Below are 18615 nucleotides of genomic sequence, written 5' to 3'. Positions count from 1 at the left end.
CTTGGCTCTGTAGTGTGGGTCTCAGCTGTGCCCTCACATTCCTGTGTCTGTTCCACTCAGCAGCTGGCCCTCTGGACTGTGCCCAGCAGGCTGAACTACGTCATAGTCCCAGTTACCCTTTATGAGAAGCACTGCCCTGAATTACCTCTACATGAATTATTCTAGTTACTTGTGACTTTCAGAATTGTAGTTTCTACCCAAGAAATGATCGTGTCTGGGGCTTTTGGTAGTTGCCTTATATCTCTCTGGATGTATCAGAAGTGTTCTCAACCCTGTGATGTATCAAAAGAGTGATTTAGGGTCTGATAGGCTAGGCATGGTGGATATCTGTATGTTTAAGGCTACCTTGGTCTGCATTGAGAGTTCTAGGTCAGTCAGGGAGATCATCCATCCATCCATCCATCCATCCATCCATCTATCTATCTATCTATCTATCTATCTATCTATGTTGTGGGTGTGTGAGAGAGAGAGAGACAGAGACAAGAAAGACAGAGGGCGGGAGAGAGATAGAAGGAGAGACTCTAGGAGACTAGCTTTTTGTGCCACATCAGGGCAAGAATTGGGCCAGAGCAAGGAGTAGCACTCAGAAGGAAGCTGCCAAGGCTTGAAGGCCTCCCTCCCATCAGGGTCCTGGCAACCCCCGGGCCGTGTGACTCTGAATGAGTTACTTAATTACACTGTGCCTCTGATTTGCTCATCCATGAAAGCAGGAAGGAATGCTGACCTTATAAAATGTTTGCAGGGGTTAATTGGATAAAATTGATTACATTCAGTAATGTCAGTATTATTCAGTTAAGTAAATTGCCCTACATACTGTTGTCACTCAAAGTAGAAAAAAACTAGACAGACATGAACATTTGCATCCGGCTCTCAGCATTTTTTTTTTAATTAAAAAAAAAAGATTTATTTATTTATTTTACATATACAGTCAGTGCTCTGTTTTCATGAACATCAGAAGAGGGCATCGGATCCCAGTATAGATGGTTGTGAGCCATCATGTGGTTGCTGGGAATTGAACTCAGAACCTCTGGAAGAACAGCCAGTGCTCCTAACCTCTGCAGAGCTCACTTCTTAATCATTATGAATGTGATGCCGACTGCTGCTGCTGCTTCTGCTTCTTTTTCCTCTTCCTCTTCTTCCTTCTGCTTCTTCTTCTGCTGCTGCTTCTTCTTCTTCTTCTTTCTTCCTCCTCCTCCTTCTTTTCGGTTTTTCAACACAAGGTTTCTCTGAGCAGCAGACCTCTGGCCTTGCACTCACAGAGATCTGCCTGGCCCTGCCTGCCCTTGCACCGCTGCACACAGCTGTGTGCCACCTTCTTACGTTTTCTCTCAAGAGTCAGGCAAGATTGAGGCGGGGATGTGGCTTAGTTGGTAGAGTGCTTGCCTAGCTTCCACAGAGCCCTAGGTCCAACCTCCAGAAAAGCGTAAAGCCAGGTGTGGTGGTGCAGGCCTATGATCCTAGTACTTAGGAAGTAGAGATGGAGCAGGAGGATTAGCAGTTAAAGGTCAGCCTCAGCTACATAAAGAGTTCAAGACCGTGCTGGGATACATGCTACCCTGTCTCAAGGCTGGGGAAATCAGTCAGGAAAGTGCTTGCAATGCAAGCATAGGGACCCCAGAATCCCCAGTGTGGTAGCTCACCCTTAGATCCTAGATCAGAAACAAGAAACAGGAGGATTCCTGGGGCTGACTGGTCAGTCAGTTTAGTGTAGTTCATAAGTACCAGGTCAGTGAGAAACAGCATTTCCCCCCGAAGGTTGTCTTCTGGCCTACACACAAGCAGGCACACATGCTTGCAGCATACACATAATACTTTTTAGACACAGGAAAGGTTAGTTTTGCGTGAGAGAAGGAGAGCTTTTGGGTGAGAGTGTAGAGTAGATGACACGGGAATAGATGGCTGTGGTGGGAAGACCTAATGTGTGGACAGACACCTAGAAGCACAGCCCCTTGCTCTGAGCTCAGTGGGCAGGTGGGGAGGCCTGACTGTCAGGTATAGCCAAGCCTCGGTTCTCTATTTGAGCCAGGATGTCAGTAGACGCAGTAAGCATTTCCACAGTAGGTGTCATGGAACAGAAGGGTTTCGTTGGACAGTGGGCATGGGTTCCCTTACTTAAGCCTCAAGTGTCTCTGCCAAAGTACCACCAGGGCCACCTGTCTCAAAAGGATCCTGCAGTTTGCTTACAGCCCCACCACAAATGAGGATGGATATCAGGATTTGCCTGCACCCCTGCCCAGTCCAAGTCCATGTAGTATAGGCTTCCTGTATACCTCAGGGCTTCCTATAGGCCAGGTGGAGCCTGTCAGAGTCTGGGGCTGCCCAGATGAACTGGTCTAGTCTGGCTGTCTGTAAAGGGAAAGGGGACTGTGATTTTTGCTGTGCCCTCTGCCTAACCTTCCAGTTGATTTCTTCCTGCTGCCACTGGTGAGGGTGAAGCCCTGGGCACTGGGAGGGACCTGTGCTCACTCAGCTGTGCCAGTTGTTCCCTGTTCTGCCCTCTCTCTGCCCGCTGCCCTCTCCCATTCATTTTTTAACTGGCAGGACAAGTTAGGTATGCTTTGGAAACCCTCCCCGGCCACCTAGACAGGCACTGCCCTCCTGCCATGCTGTTGATACCATCCCTTCCCCTTCTGGGTCCATGTGTCATACTCCCCGGCCCCTGCCCTCCAAGAATCCAAAACAATCTAGATTTTTCTCTAGAAAGTTGTACCTTCTAAAACCTGATCTGTGTGCATGTGTGGTGGTTCACCCTGGAGCCCAGAAGGTACCCCAGGTAAGAATCCCTGTTGCTGACTTCTCCGTGTGTGCTTGTTCTTTTTCTCCTTGGCTCCCGGCTTGCAATGTAGTTCCCAGCACCAGGGATCCGGTCAATATTTGTGCACTAATAAAGGAAATATGCTGGAGGAGTTACCTGCTGCCTCCTTTGCACTTGTGGCAGGATGCCCAGTTACACTTCAGTCAAGAACAAGAGCTGACTTGGCCTGAGGCCAGCTCCGCATGTTCCTCCAGCACATACAGGATATCAGTGATCCCAGGGCCAAGGCCATGTGATCCTGGCAGGAGCTGCTTGGCTCTCAGTGGACAGTGGGGTTGGCCCTGCTTTTTCTTCTGCAACCAGGGCCAGCATGGATCCCTCAGCCTCTGCACACACATCAGGCCTCAGCCCTAGTCTGCCTGAAAGCTGCCACACCCTTTCTCTGTGTCCCCTTAGCACAGCCACCTCTGTCCAAAGTGCCCTCATTTTTCCAGTGAGTCAACCAGCAGCATCTCAGTCTCTCTGCCTCCTCCCGTCTCTCCACAGCCTTTCCTGCCTGACTTCGACCCAGTTCCAGCTCTTACACTGGGCCTTATCTGCTTCCTTGCTCCTCTCCCCACTGCCAGCCTTTTGTTCTCTTCTCTTTCTCTGTTCACAAGCCTCTAGAGACTAAACTATACCCATAGGGGGGCTGTGGCTCCTGCCCTGATCCACCTCTGGCCTAGTGATCCCATTCTGCCATGCCATGCCTGGTGTCTTTATGGAGGCCAGCAGAGGGTGCCTGATACCCTACAAGTGGAGTTATGGATAGTTTTGAGCCACTATATGGTTGCTGGGAGTTGAACCCAGATCCTTTTGAAGAACAGCCAGTGCTTTTAACTGCTGAGTCATCTCTCCAGCCCTTCCAAGGTACCATCTAATATAACTGGATGAAGCAGGCATTTGGACAGACAGTGCCTTCCCTGCTCAGAGGTTTGCTGAGAGCATTGCGGAAGACTCATTGGAGTGAAAGCCCACTGTAACCTTTGTAGGTGCAAGCTGTCAGGGCCTATAGCCCTGTGCTCTTTTTTACAGTCCTCTCCTCCCTGCCCTTCCGGGAGCTGCTCCCTGCCCACCCAAGCTGCAAGTTTTTTTCCTTTCTCCCTCATCATTTCCTTTTTGCAATAGTTTGATGATGTCACCATGATTGCCCTTGTTTTCAGAGATGAGGAAACCAAGGTGAGACCTGTGCAAGGCACACAGTCAGTGCAGCCTGGTTTCCCACTTGGTTGTAAGCTAGAGTGTACAGGCTCTAGCCGGTGTCAGGCCTGTGGATACAGACTGGTGAGGCAGGTACTTTCCCAAGAGCTCACAGGCTGCTGTCCGAGTAGACCCTCAGACAGGAGCTCCTAGCAGCAGCTTCCATTGGGGACCCAGAAAGAGGAGTGCAGCAGCTCAGTGAGCTCAGTCTGCCCAGGAAAGTCAGAGCCTTTTGTTGTGACCACCTGCTCTCTCCTGCCTGTCTCTGGGCAGTAAAGAGCCTGTAGTTTCTGGTCCCGAGCATGGTGGTGTTCAGTCCAGGGCTTATCACTCCATCTGAGGGTGAGTCAGATGCCAGTGGCTGCCCTACCCCAGTAAATGTCCTTATAACACAGCTCCCAGGGCCACCACACCCAACAGGAAGTCCCTCCACCCCGTTATGAGGTGGCCCTGGCTCCCAGGACAGGCAACAGGGTGCTGTTGTGGGACCTACCAGGTTTGCCAGCTTCTTCCTATCCCTGCCTTGGGCTTGTCATTCTTTTTCCTTTGTCTGACCTTGAAATAGAGCTGCAGAGGCTCACGCTCTCCTTTTAGGGGACTGCAGTGTTCAGGATTTTGTTTGCATGAGAATGATTTTGAGGCCTTGTTTTCTAATGTCTTTTAACATTTATTTATTTTGGGGTGGGGTGGGGTGTTGGTATGTGCATGCCACCACATGTATGTGGAGGAGGACAACTTGTAGGACTTTGTTCTCTCCTTCACCAAGGATCAAACTCAGGACATCAAGCTTGTCCATAAGCACCTTTTACCCACTAAACCATTTTGCTGTGCCGAGGCATTATCTTTCTTGATTGATACGCAGATGGTTAGTCTCCATGGAAATGTACTGGGCTGGTGAGACTTGTCTGTCTGTGCATTGAGAAGTGGTCTGCACTGTGAGCTCCTGCTGGGTCTCCAGCTGCTTCAGAAGTGGGCTAAGGGTGACAAGACATTCCATCAGCAACTGGCATGGTCCTCTCCCAGCCTTACCTGTATCCCTTCGCTCCCTCCTGGAAGTAAGAGTCCTGGGCTTCAAAAAGCTGAGTTCTTGGGACACCTCAGCATGAGAGATGACCTTGTTCCTTGACTGCTCAATTTGGATCCTTCATCTTTAGGGCACTTGGCCCTGGGCACAGTTCCCAGCCCTCACTTTAACTTTAACTACCCTTCAAACATACCCACAAGTAGCAGCAGGTTGGGGCAAGTGTAAGCTGGGAGTGGAGATCTCGCCTGACTCTGGTGCCCTCTTGCCACAAGTGCCCTCAGTGTAGGCAGCACTAGAGGAAGACCCTGTCACCCCTTCCTGGCCTTCGTAGGCCCAGCAGGGCCAGCCGTGTGGGTCTGCCCTACAAGCCATGACAATTTGGCCAAGCAGTCACCACTCCTAGGAATGTTCTCCTCAACCACTTGGTGCCCTGTCCCATGAATCACGTAGAATTTAGTTGAAGGGTTGCCTCCCTCTCTGAGAGCACCTTGCCAGTTCCCCAGATGTATAGAGGCCTTCCTCACCAGGTCTGTTCCTTTGGGCACACTGGGGATCCTCAGAGGTGTAGCAGCTGGGGAGAGGGATCATCCAGGAAATTGCTTTCTGCACATGCACAAAGATCTTAGTTCAATTCCCAGCACCGGTGTAAAAGCCAGACCTGGCCAGGTGGTGGTGGCACATGCCTTTCATCCCAGCACTCCGGAGGCAGAGGCAGGAGATCTCCGAGTTCGAGGCCAGCCTGGTCTACAGAGTGAATTTCAGGACAGCCAGGGCTACACAGAGAAACCATGTCTCAAAAAACAACAACAACAAAACGCCAGACCTGAGCCAGCAACTTGGCTCCATGAGTAAAATCAGTTACCACCAAGCCTGATGACTTGAATTTGATCCCTGGGACCCAGATAGTTAAAGGAAAGAAGAGAGTCCCAAAAGGCTTCTTCTGTATATGTGTGCACCCAATTAATAAATAAATGTAATTAATGCTGATAAATAAAACTAAAATGCCAGGCATGCTCTTATGTGCCTATAATCTCAGTGTGGAGGAAGCAAAGACAGTTGGCTACTTGGGCTCACATTTTTGGCAGCAAGTCCTCTGTCAAACAAAATTGACAGAGGCTGCCAGAATGACTCAGGGGTTAAGAGCACTTACATTCTTCCAGAGGATCTGGGTTGGATTCTTAGCAGCCATGTAGTGGGTCACAGCCATATGCAGCTCCATTTCCTGGGGATCCAAAGTCCTTTTCTGACTTCTGCAGGCTCATGCACACACATGGTGTATATACATACAGTTGGGCACCTACACATTAAATAAGTAAATACTAAGACAGAACAAAACCCAACATGGATGGCCTCTGAGGAATGATATCCAAGGTTGATCTCCAGCTTCTACACAACATGGCCACCCAAATTCATGTGCACTCACACACACTCACGCGTATATTCAAATACACACAGAAAGCCAATTTTAGAATTGAATGGCCTAACGGTCTAATCCAAAGATACACTAATTTGACACATGGTAAGGAATGATGGTAAAAAAAAAAAAAAAAAAAAAAAAAAACTAAAAATGTGGGGTTTTTGTAATTGAGTTTTTCTAAGAGCAGAAATATTTAATAAAAACATCAGTTCCATAACCCAGGGTAGTCTTGAATCCAAGGCTGGGTGTGTCGGACACTTTTGGCACCTGTGATGTGATAGCATGAGCAGTCTGAAATGCCAGGCTGTGTGTTCTGAACTAAGGCAGTAGTAAAGGCCCTCCATGCAGCACAGGCGAGCACTGCCAGAAGCACCTTGAATTCCCAATGCATTTAAGTTTGAATTACTTAGTGTGTATTTTGCTAAATTTGTCGTGAAGACTCCTACATTCAGTTATGTGGCCCCATAGGGAGTCCTGATTCAGAGTTTAGGAAACTAGATTCTAGAGGTGTGGAGGAGTTCTTTGGCTGGTGAGGGTAGAGAATGGCTGGTGACTTGGTTGTCAGGAACCATGGGAGAAACGAGAACAGGAGATTGCCTAGTAGTTAGGAACATTTGCTGCTCTTCCAAAAGGTCAGTGTTCGATTCCCAGTACCCACCTGGCTGCTCACAACTGCCTGAAACTCCAGTTCTACAGGATCCAGTGTTCCCTTCTGCCTTCCATGGGCATAAGGCACTGTGATGCACAGACACCCATTCAGGCAAACACTTAACACATGGTACCTGGTGGGTGGGTGGGGAACTAGAAGGATGGCTCAGCAGTTAAGAGCACTTGTTCTTGCAGAGGACCTGGTTTGATTCCTAGAACCCACATGGGTGCTTACAACCATCCATGCCTCTAGTTCCAGGGGTCGTGACCCCCTCTTCTGACCTACATGGGCACTAGCCACACATGTGTTGCATAGACATAAAATAAATTTAAAGGGAAAAAAAATGGAAAATGGGATGGAGGGGGAAATAGAGAAACTTGGAAAGAGTATGGGGCAAGGGTGAGGACATGACGCTTGCTTCGGGGCGTCTTCATCACAGCATGTCTGGAGGTGAGGCCCCTAAGCCTCCTGGCTTCCTGGGTGTCCGCTCGGCCTGGGCTTGGGCTGGCTGTTGCTGGATCCGCGCATGCGGCCACACCTGAAATATGTGGAGAGACGGGAATGGCAGCTGAGGCCAGAGCCAGTTTAAAGACTTAGCACTGCTCTGGGTAAGCTGCTTCTGATCTTGGTGCGCGCTCTGTACCAAACCTGGAGGACCGTGGTCAGGACCGTGGTCTGGATCTGCCACCATCGTGGACATCCTGTGACTTTGGGCATCTCTTCTCAGTTTTCTTTGACAGCCGTTTCTGAATTATCTAAACCCCCCCATGTTGAACTGAGAACCTAAGATAGGCACTCCTGTGACACCTCACTTCTGGGCCAGGGTTGGGGTGGGGCGGAGAATTCTCAGCATCCCCGGCAGGGGAGTGGAGTGGGGTGGGACGGCAGTACCTGGACCTAAACCAGTATTGGCCCAAATCGATTATGCTTCTCAGGAATGCTTGCTGGCCCACCTGAAAGTCACTCCCTCCAGCCCCCAGACAGGGTTTTTCTGTGTAGCCTTGGCTGTCCTGGAGTTCACTTTGTAGGCCAGGCTGGCTTCGAACTCAGAGCTCTACCTGCCTCTGCCTCCTGAGTGCTGGGATTAAAGGTGTGTGCCATTATGCCTGGCTATGAGAACTACTCTTTAATGGGGAGGCCAGAGTTCATCTCGTCTCCGGCCTGCTCCTGCCTGTATGTCTGTCCTCTGCCTGTGCTCTCTGCTCTACTCAGCATCCAGCTGGGGGTCTTTACTGGTTGTCTGTAGACAGCTGCTGCACCTGCTCGCCAGATGGCTAGGAGGTTTTAAAATGTCACTTGGATATGTGAATGTTTTCTCAGGTGTTAATGAGTAACTTGGCCCTTGCTGAGGCCCTTGAGTGTTTCTGGGGCTCCTGGAGGTGGTGGCAGCCCGGCTCTGGCTGAGTTTAACCTTGCCCTTGGTTAGGAAGGGGCGTGGTGTGGGCAAAGCTACCCTCCTGGGGGTGGGTCCTCCAGGAGAGAGGGAGGCGGTGGTGCCACCAGCCTACCACAGGGAAGCTGAGCGTCCTGCTCTACTACCTCCATCCCAGAGAGCAGTTTACCAGCCCCTTCCTTTGGGCAAGCACTTCTGGGGTTTGCTGTTGGTAGAGGACTTTTTATTATTATTTTTATTGCTTGCTTTTAATCCCCGCACTTAGGTGACTGAGGCAGGTGGATTTTGATGTGTTTGAGGTGGGCCTAGTCTCCATTAGTGGGCTTTAAGCCAGCCAAGCCTACATAGTAAGACCTTATCTCAAAAACAAAAAGGAAAGAAATCTAGTGGCTTTATGGGCTAGCCTTTCAGTCAGGGAAGGACCCCATGTTAGCTCAGCCTCTTGAGGCCCCACCCCACCCTATGAGCACTCAGACATTGCTAACTTGTTTCTCAAGCCTGAACCTCTGTCTTTTTCTTTCAACCACACACTACCTTTGCTCAAGTTATACCCTGGGAATACCTTTCCCAGTCCTGTTTCTCAGTCCCCAAGAACCCAGATTCTCCCCTCCTCACCCCTGAAGAAGCATGTTGTTTGTTTCCTTTCATCCCTACCGCCTTGTGAGACTGAGCTGCATTGGGTTGGGGAAGGAGGGTCTCTTGATGTGTTATGGAAGGCTTTCAATGAGCCAGGCCCCGTAGGTCATCTGGCCAAGGAATGGCAGTGTCTGTCATTGCTCAGCATCTCCAAGGTGAGCTCTGGTAGACTGTAACATGAAACATATGTTACCCCAGGGAGGCAGCTATGGTACAGGACTTTGTAGGAGAAGCAGCACAGACAGCTACTTAAAATCCAGTGCCGGGGGTTAGAGAGATGGCTCAGTAGTTAAAAGCACTCAGTAGTTAAAAGCTCTTCCAGAGGACCTGGGTTCAATTTTTAGCACCCACATGGCAGCTCATAATGTCTGTAACTCTAGTTCCAATAGCTCTCATTCCAAATGCCAATGCACGTAAAATAAAATTAAACTAAATAATTTTTTTAAAAAGAAAATGTTTGTTTAAAAAATAAAAACCCAGTGTCAGCCTAAGCATACTGTCAGCCATGACAAGAGGCTGCAAGTAGAAGCCTCCAGGTTTCTTGTCAGAACCACACCAGCAAGAGTCCACTGCCAGTAACAAAGTGAGTTTGACATCTTCTAGAGGGCTAGCCTTGGCATGCAGTCTTCAAATCCTAGACCTTGGTTCACGCCCTGGGCCTTTGGTGTGGCTCCATATATTTGTTCCTGCCCATGTGTGTACATATAACTGTGGTCAGTTTGTCCAGCCACAGTGATGCTGGGAAGCAGAGGACCCGGGAGCACTTCCTTCTGCAGTAGACAAAAGCAGCCCTGGTGGTGCCCTTAAGTTATGGTCGTGGGGGCACTTGGACCACAAACATACTGTATCTAGGCTTAGATAAACATGTCTTACATAAACTGGGGTGGGGACCAGATTTAGGGGCTGCCAAGATGGCTCAGTGGGTCAGGGTGCTTGCCACCAAGCCTGTCAACCTGAGTTCACTCCCGTATGGTAAAGGAAGAGACCAGTTCCTGAAATTTGTCCTAACCTCTTCAGGCTCCTGGAAGTTGTCCTCTGATCTCCACGTGCACTATGGCATACATGTACATGTGTGTGCACACAAAAAAATTTAAGAACCAGATTTAGAAGAAAAGTTTCCCATACACCTGTTAAATGAGTTTTTTGTTTGTTTGTTTGTTTGTTTTGTTTTGTTTACCTCCATCTCCCTTAGTACATCACAGACCTGGGCAGAGAGACTTGTTCCAAGCCTGGTCCTGAGTTAGATTATTTCCGAAGGGATCCAGATGGGTCTTTCTGGAGAGGAGTCTGGGCTGGAAAGAATGCCAAGAGTTCTGAGTTCTTATTCTGCCCTAGTTGTTGCTGACCATCTTCATCTCCTGTAACCCAACACATGGTGCCATTCAGATCCATGAAGGTGGCAAGTGGCTGGCCAACCCTGACCAGCTCCATTCTTGCCATCTAAGACCATCTAAGCTTGTCTTGTGGCCGGGGACCAGGCTGGGATCATGGAGGGTGTTGCTGTTTTTTAATTTAATTTTGAGACAAGGTCTCGCTGTGTAGCCCTCACTGGCCTGGAACTGGCTCTGTAGACTAGGCTGGCCTGGAACTCACAGAGATCCAGGGCGCTGGGAGGGTTGTAGAGATTTAAATACTGCGTAGGGAGGGTGGCCTGCAGGAGCCACCCATCAGATATGTAGCTCTGATTGTCTAGTCTACAGTAGCTTCCCAGGTGACCCGAACTCCTGCAGGAGTGCTCATCTGAGTTGTGACTTTCCTTCTTTCTTTACAGGATAGGGAAGATGGGGAGCCACAGACTAAGCAGCTCAGAGAAGAAGAAGAAGAAGATGGGAAGCACAGGTAGAGCCTCTGTGGGGTTCTCCTCAGCCACATCGCCCTACTCTCCCCACCTGCATCTTCCCAGAGCTGCGTTCCGGGTTGGACATTGCTCACATGACTGCCTTATTCCGACCTGAAAAGATCAACCCTATCACCAGTTAGGACTGTCCCTGTAATCCTTCCTCGCTTCCTGTTTAGCTCAGTGGTTATAACCATAGGCCTTTCTATGCCTGCCCCAGATCTGAATAATGACATGGAGACTTATATTTAGTTATAATAACTTTAGGCCTTAGCTTACTCCTGTTCCTAGCTCTTATAACCCATGTTAACACATTTATATTAAAATGTGTTCTGCCACGTGACTTGCTACCTCTCCTCAGTGTCACATGTCCGACTTCCTCTATGTCTCGAAGGCAAATTCTGCCTCTCAGCTTCTTTTCCCAGAGTCCCTGTATCTGCTGGAAGACCTGCCTTCCTCCCTTGCCTTTGCTGTAGGCCATCAGCTCTTTATTAAAACCAGTCAGAAGGTGTTGGAGAGTGTTTACAAAGTGATAATACCAAAGACCAGCCTGTAATCGGATCTCTGTCAGTACAGAAATCAGCCTTTGAATATACACAGTCTTTACACAGTGCGTAAAAAGATCACCCCAACAGTGGTTCTCAATCTTTGTAATGCTGTGACCCTTAAATAGAGTTCCTCATGTAATGGTGACCCCCCCAACCATAAAATTATTTTTGTTGCTACTTCATAACTGTAATTTTGCTACTGTTGTGAATCATAATGTAAATATCTGTTTTCCAATGGTCTTAGGCAACCATTGTGACCCACAGGTTGAGAACCACTGGTCTAGCTGTTAACTTGTGTTGCATTCTACCTGTGCATTACATCTTTCAGCCCTGTCATGCGCCTTTTGAGTGTTCTACGTCCCTGCAAAAGTAGGTCCCAGTTCTCTACCAGTGTGTAAAGCTCTGTCTGGCCGTGTGGTCTGCTGATGACTCACACTGCCTTCTCAGCCTGCATTCATTCTTGTTTCTTTGGCTGTTGAGATGGGGATTCTTACAGCGCAGGCTGGCCTCAGCTATGTAGCCGAGGCAGGTCTTGAACTCACGATTCTTCTGCGTTCACCACTCAGATGCTAGGATTACAGGTGTGCAGTACCCTCCCCGCTGGGAGGTGATCTGACGCTCACAGGTGTGCACCACTGTTCCCAGCTGGAAGGCACTCTCTGACACATGGAGCTTGGCTCAGAGGCTATTTCATCCTTCTCTTTGCCTTCACTCACTTTATATAGTTAGAGCATTTGCCTTACTTTGTGAAACACTGTGTCCGGTTGAGTTGGTTTAAATGAACTGTGCTCAACATGTAGAATGGGCTTGACCAGCCTTCCCTCATGACCGCAGGCATGAGGTAACTTGGAAGTACACTCCACAGAGTTCCCATGTTGCTTTGCTTCAAAGAGATGCTGGGAATGCTGCAGGACATGTAGAGCAGGGAAGAGCCATGCCACTGGTCCTATGGGCCAGGACAGCCTGACATCCCAGAAGTCCCATGCCTACCCTGTCCTGCTCAGCTCTGAGCTGGGGTGTGGCTGCAGTTAGACTCTACATCTTTATAAACAGATGCCTTACTTTCCTCTGCCCTGGACAGCTTCCTGCTTGTACAGGTACTGCTGCTTAGAAGATAGGTCTTGGTGTAGAAGGTAAGGATGGCCCTGTGGGCAGGCAGAGGAAGCTGGGCTGGAACACTGGAACAGGCCCTTCCTATCACCACACCCCTTAACCAGGAATGTCTCAGAGCAGGCCCTCGTCTCTGTCTTTTTCATCTCCAGCATCAGTTAGGAAGTCCTTTTACGTCATCTTGTTGGCAGGCCTTCAAGGTCCTTGTTATCTCTCTTGGGTTTGGAATATGGCAGTGGCTCTTTTCTGTGAGGTCTTATGGTGGTAGAGTCAGCTCTGCACTGTGCTCTGTGGTTTGGGGAGCCCCTAGCACCTTGAGGTCTCTTTGCCAAGTGCCCCAAGACTTGTATTTATTTGGGGGTTGGTACCTGCATTGTCATCCTCATTCTCAGTTACTACTTAGAAGCCAGGAAGTTTATGGGTTCCAGATGGAGCCTTGAGTCTCATTTCTGGAATGTCTCTGATACACTGGATGGTCACTTCTCATCATCCTTGCTGAGAAAGAAGGGTCACTGGTTAGCAATAGGCGGGTTGGTTAGTAAGAGACTCAGCTGTTAGGCTGCCATGGGCTGGATCTCAGAGATGGTGCTGCAGCAAAGGGAAAGTTCAGGATTGAGACTCAAATTTAGAAATGACACATGATGCTACCCAGTCTGTACCGACTTCACAGCTTACCTGCTGTGAAGAATGGGCTTCATTCTTCACAGGACGGTGCAGGACGGTGCCACTGCAGGGAGACAGGTGGGTGGTGGTGCTCCCTAAAGGGACACGGGCTGTTTACAAGAGGAAGTGTGATAAGCTGCTAGGTACTGTGAAAAACAGTGTGAGCACATAGGAAGCAATGGCTGCAGATTAACACTGGTGAAGAGGCAAGGAAACCAGGTCCAAGATGGCCTTAACTGAATGTAATGTGTGTTTTATTTTTAAACAAAGACCAAAGGGGAGGGGGCAAACCCATGGCACAGTATAGAGGAATGTGGCTTTTCCTTCCTTCCTTTCTTTTTTCTGGTGTTTTGAGACAGGTTTTTCTCTGTGTCACCTTAACTAACTATCCTGGACTTACTCTGTAGACCAAGCTGTCCTTGAATTCACAGAGATCCACCTGCCTCTGCCTCCCAGATGCTGGCATTAAAGGTGTGTGCCACAACGCCTGGCAAAATGTGCCTTTTCTTGACACAAGGAAGGTGGGGACATAAATTAGGACCTTCTTCCTAACTGAGAAAGAGGACAGGAATGCTTGGTTCTAGGTTGCTGTCCTGTGAGGTTTTGTCAAGGCCCTTCTCACTCTCTAGTCCAGAGCACTGGACTTATGTCCTTTTGTCAGAACAGCTGAGGTCCAAGCACAGTACACAGTGGCTTAGGTTCTGTTTTTCTCTCCTCTCTGGAGCTGTGAGCATGGTGCAGCTTGTCTGGCTTGGAAATGGAGGCCAGTTAGCAAGGAATTGTACCTGCCTTTGCAGGTCCCAGAAAAAATCAGGCTCTTCTGAATGGAATGTTCAGAGCATAGGGCTTGACCCAGGAAGGCCAGGCTGAGTCTTGGCCACAGTTAGTACAAGGCCAGACCCTTGGGCTGGACCCTAGACTATGGTGTTCAGGGCTTGAACTCTCCAGGAAGAGCAGGATGAAGCAAAGGGCAAGTACCCCATGCAGAAAGGGCTCCAGCAAGATGCCTATGGATTCCAGCAGATCCAGTCAGACCCCCAGGCCCCTAGGGAGAGGCTGAGCTGATGGAGGGCTGGCCCCTGAGGCTGGTCACAGTTGGGCTCTTTGGAAGTGAAAGCAAACTGCTTCAGTCCAGGTGAACTGGAGGAAGCCTGGGAGACAGCAGCCCTTGAGTGTCCTGTGGAGAACAGTGACTGCTTAGGCCAAAGCCTTGAGGAGAACATGCCTTGAGTTAGGCATGAATTTGGGTAGTCGGTCCCAGAGCCCTGAACCTTTGGGGTGAAAAGGTATGTGATAGAAGCCCTGGCTGGGAAGACAGCGCTTCAGTTCCTAGGACGTCTACTCACGAGCTGCAACCCCAGTGTCAGTGTGGGTCCAACCTGGGAATGACACTGAGGGACTTACAGAATCTGTGTCTGAGCTCCGCACTGCATGGGACAGGACTAAGCTGTGCCTGGTGCCTCCTGACCCAGACTCTCATGGGGAGGAAAAGGCACTTTCTCCCCTTCCTTCTCCACTTCTCTTTGGCCCTGACCTGGAGACTCATCCCTAGCCATCGCATCACACGCTGCCACCAGCTCTGACCTCTAATCCCAGATGACCCCAGGGACCTGCTGTCCATGAGCATCTGAGTGCTGGCAGAGAGTGAGATCCGCCTGCACCACTGACCCTGTAGGTCACTTGGCACCACTTGCAGAGGCCTGGTTACCTGGACACTGCACAGACAACTTGGCTGGCAGCCTGTTGATTTGTTTATGCAGGTCATCATGCTCAAAAAAAAAATGGAGACCCTGAAATAGTAGGACTCGAGCAGATTGAGTGGACTGGGGTTTGAAAGTCATATCTAGGTTAAGGGTCATGGCCTATAAACTATAGCTCTTTGCCCCTAGGGTAAGTCACACTGCCTCATCTGAGCTTCGGTATCTTCATCTGAACAATTGGAAGTGAAAGAACACTTGCTTCCCCTCACGGGGAACTAACGCTGTAGCTGCTTTCCTAGCCATGCTGGGCTCTGAGCAGCAACAAGACACTCGGAGGGCCTCCTTCCTGAGAGGGTTATCTCCACGTAGAGTTTGAATCCACCTACGTAACTCCTAGAGAATACATTCGCTGTCTTTACAGCTAGGACAGTAGCTGGGTAGCAAGGTGGGAAGGTGGGTGCATGGGAGTAGAAATGTGTGACCAGAGAGGAAGGAGCCAGTACAGAGCCTCACTCACTTGGCAGTGCTGGAAGTGAGCCGAGTGGCCTCATTTCACAGATTGAGCTGTCCAGTCAGGGTATGCAGCCCAGGAGCACTGTGTCCGGCACCCTTGGGACCCTGCCCTCGATTCCCAGCCACACTGGTTCTCATGGCCTGCCCAGGGTGCAAGATCTGCCTTCTTCCTAGCTCCTGTCGCCCATAAGACTTTTTCCAGAATTGCTCTGGCTATTCCAGTCCTTTCTTTCTTACAAACTTTACACTCAAACTGGATGTGGTGGCTCACCTGGCACTTCAGCACTTGCAAGGCTGAGGCAGGAGGATTATTGTGAGTTTCAGACCACCCTGAGCTACAGCATGTCTGCAAACTTTCCTCTGCCCCTGCCTTGTACAAAGGCACATCACAGGCTAAGTACGTGTTGCTCCATTGTCTGGTTGGCCACAAGGCTACTCCCACTTTCAGGCTGTAGGTGTCCCTTTCACCAGGCAGTGGGATGGCCCTGGCTCCCTTCTCTTCCATGCTCTCCAGCATGGAAATGAAATGCGAAGCACGCCTTTCCTGACTCACAGTTCTCAGAAGCCAGTTGGGAATTGGGAAGAGCAAGTTAAGAAAAGGCTGATTTAACACCAGTGGTGAATCTGACTCATGTTGTGACTTGCAGTGGGCATGTCTGCTGTGTAGAACGAGGACGGGAGCTCACGGGGGCCTTCCCTTTTTGTGTGAGAAAAGGGATCTTATGTGTCATGATCTTCCGTGCTTGTGCTTTCAGAGTCCTTTCCTGAAATCTTCTGGCTGCTCTGGGCTGGGTGTGGTGGATAGGTGGGGTAACCACAGTCAGGCAGGTGAAGTCACTGGGCTAAAATCTCCTAGCTGAAAGGGAGAAGGGCTGACTCCAGGCCTTCCCTGCATCCTGTCTGATGCATAGGGTGGGAACAGTGATCTCATGCACCTCTGTGTCACCAATGAGAAAATGAAGCTGTCCCAGTTCTCTTCATGATCCCTGTGAAGAGACATGGTCCTGCCCTGCCCTCTTGGCCTTCAGGGCTACTCCACATGGGAACGAATCCTGGCCTCTGTCCCGTGTCCTCTAGACTCAGGTCAAGGGTAGGCTAAAGGGTGCAGCAGCCCTGTGAAGAATCATCTGGGCATTTGCAGGCCTGGACAGCCTGGTAGGATGAACTCCACCTCCTCCTGCAGTTTTCTGTGGAGTTACAGTTGGGCCTCAGAATGAGGAGTATTGGACTTTGCAGGCCTCTCTCCTTGTATCCCTGTTGCCTGAACTTCTCCCCAGGAGACCTGAAGAAACCAGATAGAGCACCAGTGACAACAATGGAACAGTTCCATCCAAGTCCAGCGTGGTGAACCAGCCAGTTTGTTGGACTTACTTGTATAAGAATTTGGGGGAGATTATTTACAGGAGCCTGGGTGAACCGGAGACAACTGTTGCATCACTCACTAGGCTGAGCCCAGCATGGGTGACTTCCCATAGCTGCACAGATGAAGTCTCCCACCCACCTTCTGGTTACTGTAGCACTCTCAGCTACCAGGGCCAAGTATATCCAGCCGGAGGGGGCTCAGGAGGTTGTGTCTGGAATCTCAGGTGAGAGAATGCTGCCCCTCCCTCATTTTATGTGGGACTGTCAGCAGGCACCATCTTAAGAGCCTCTTTTTAAAAAAGATATATTTTTTTATTCTGTATACAGTGTTCTGTCTGTGTGTACACCTGCGTGAATAGGGCACCAGATCTCATTATAGATGGTTGTGAGCCACCATGTCATTGCTGGGAATTGAACTCAGGACCTCTGAAAGAACAGCCAGAGCTTTAACCTCTGAGCCATCTCTCCAGCCCCTTAAGAGCCCCTTGAGGGGTAATCACAACTGCTCTGATTAAGGTGGTAATGGCTGTTACTGGAGGGCAGAATATCCATCCACCATAGGCCCCTTCAGATAGCCATTGTGCCAGCTTGCATCTGGGGGGCAGCTCGGCTGCTGTGGTCCATACTTCTCTTCTTAAATGTAAATATGTACACACACACACACACACACACACACACACTTGTTTTGAGTTTTTGAGACAGTCACTATCTATGTAGCCCTGGCTGGTCCTTGCTTTGTAATCATACTTACCTCAGACTCTAGAGAGCCCGTATGTGTGAGATTACAGGTGTGTACCACCATATCTGGATGTAAATTAAATTGCTGTTTAAATATATCTTCAGGTTGTTTTTTTTTTTTTTTCAATCGTAAGAAATTTAGAAAATACAAATTAATGGGCAACTTAACAAGCCTCTCAATAAAAAAGGGCTGAGGATGTGGCTCAGTGAACACTTACTTAGCCAAGCCAAAGGTTTGATCCCAGTATTGGAAAGAAAGAAAGAGACAAATTAACAGTTTGCATATCCTATTGTTTTATAAATGTTTTAATATGATATATCTTGACTATGGATAGATAGAAATAAATTTCCTATGACTTCCTAATATTTCCTTTTCTTTTTCTCCCCCCCGCCCCCCGACTGGGTTTCTCTGTGTGGCCTTGGCTGTCCTGGACTCACTCTGTAGAACAGGCTGGGCTTGAGCTCATGGAGAGCTCTCTGCCTCTGCCTCCTGAGTGCTGGGATTACTGGTGTACGCAACCACGCCCAGCTGACGTCTTAATATTTCTAAGTACTGATTTATTTGTTAGCCCTCTGTTTTGACATACCTGCTGTTTCAGAGAGACAGAGAGAGAATGTGACTGTACGTGGGGGATTGAGCCCTGCCCTGTACTGCTGGGTGAGCAGTCTTCCACTGCTCTCCAGCCCTGTGTTTGTTTCTGTTTTTTTAAGATTTCTTTGTGCTTTATGTGTATGAGGATTTTGCCTGCATGTATGTTTATGTGCATTACATGCATGCAGCATCCAAGAAGGCCAGAAGAGGGCATCAGCTTATCCTGGAACTTGAGTTAACAGCAGTTGTGAGCTGCGATGTGGGTGCTGGGAACCAAGCCAGGGTCCTCTTCCAGAGCAGCCTGTGCTCTGAGCCCTGACCCATCTCTTCTTGTCGTTCTAATCTGTAAATGTCTATTAACTGTGGGTTTCCAAGTAGGGCGGGTAGAGAACTCAGCTTGTCAGTGAGATGTGATGTGATGTGATGTGATGTGATGTGA

General features: G+C 49.3%; 1 protein-coding gene and 1 long non-coding RNA gene across 4 annotated transcripts in view; one reads left to right on the top strand and one right to left on the bottom strand.

The window, feature by feature from the left end:
• The window catches only part of Ccdc12 (coiled-coil domain containing 12), a 51827-nt gene that overhangs the window by 24543 nt on the left and 8669 nt on the right, over positions 1-18615 (top strand). For 2 of the 3 annotated variants that reach the window (XM_060385197.1, XM_060385199.1), the window contains exon 3: positions 10885-10952. The exons of the other annotated variant lie outside the window; for it this stretch is intronic. In XM_060385197.1, the coding sequence (XP_060241180.1) occupies positions 10885-10952 (68 nt within the window). The remainder of the gene's footprint in view (positions 1-10884; positions 10953-18615) is intronic. 3 annotated transcript variants of the gene reach the window in all.
• Positions 4678-6332, bottom strand: LOC132654648 (uncharacterized). The gene is made up of 3 exons (XR_009592306.1): positions 6169-6332; positions 5543-5621; positions 4678-4968 (listed from the first exon to the last, which is right to left on the bottom strand). It is a non-coding gene; the product is annotated as an uncharacterized LOC132654648 (long non-coding RNA).

This window comes from Meriones unguiculatus, chromosome 6, assembly GCF_030254825.1.
Source record: "Meriones unguiculatus strain TT.TT164.6M chromosome 6, Bangor_MerUng_6.1, whole genome shotgun sequence".
Lineage (NCBI taxonomy): Eukaryota > Metazoa > Chordata > Mammalia > Rodentia > Muridae > Meriones > Meriones unguiculatus.
The sequence above is the reverse complement of the archived record's forward strand: the minus strand, read 5'-3'. Positions and strand labels throughout refer to the sequence as shown.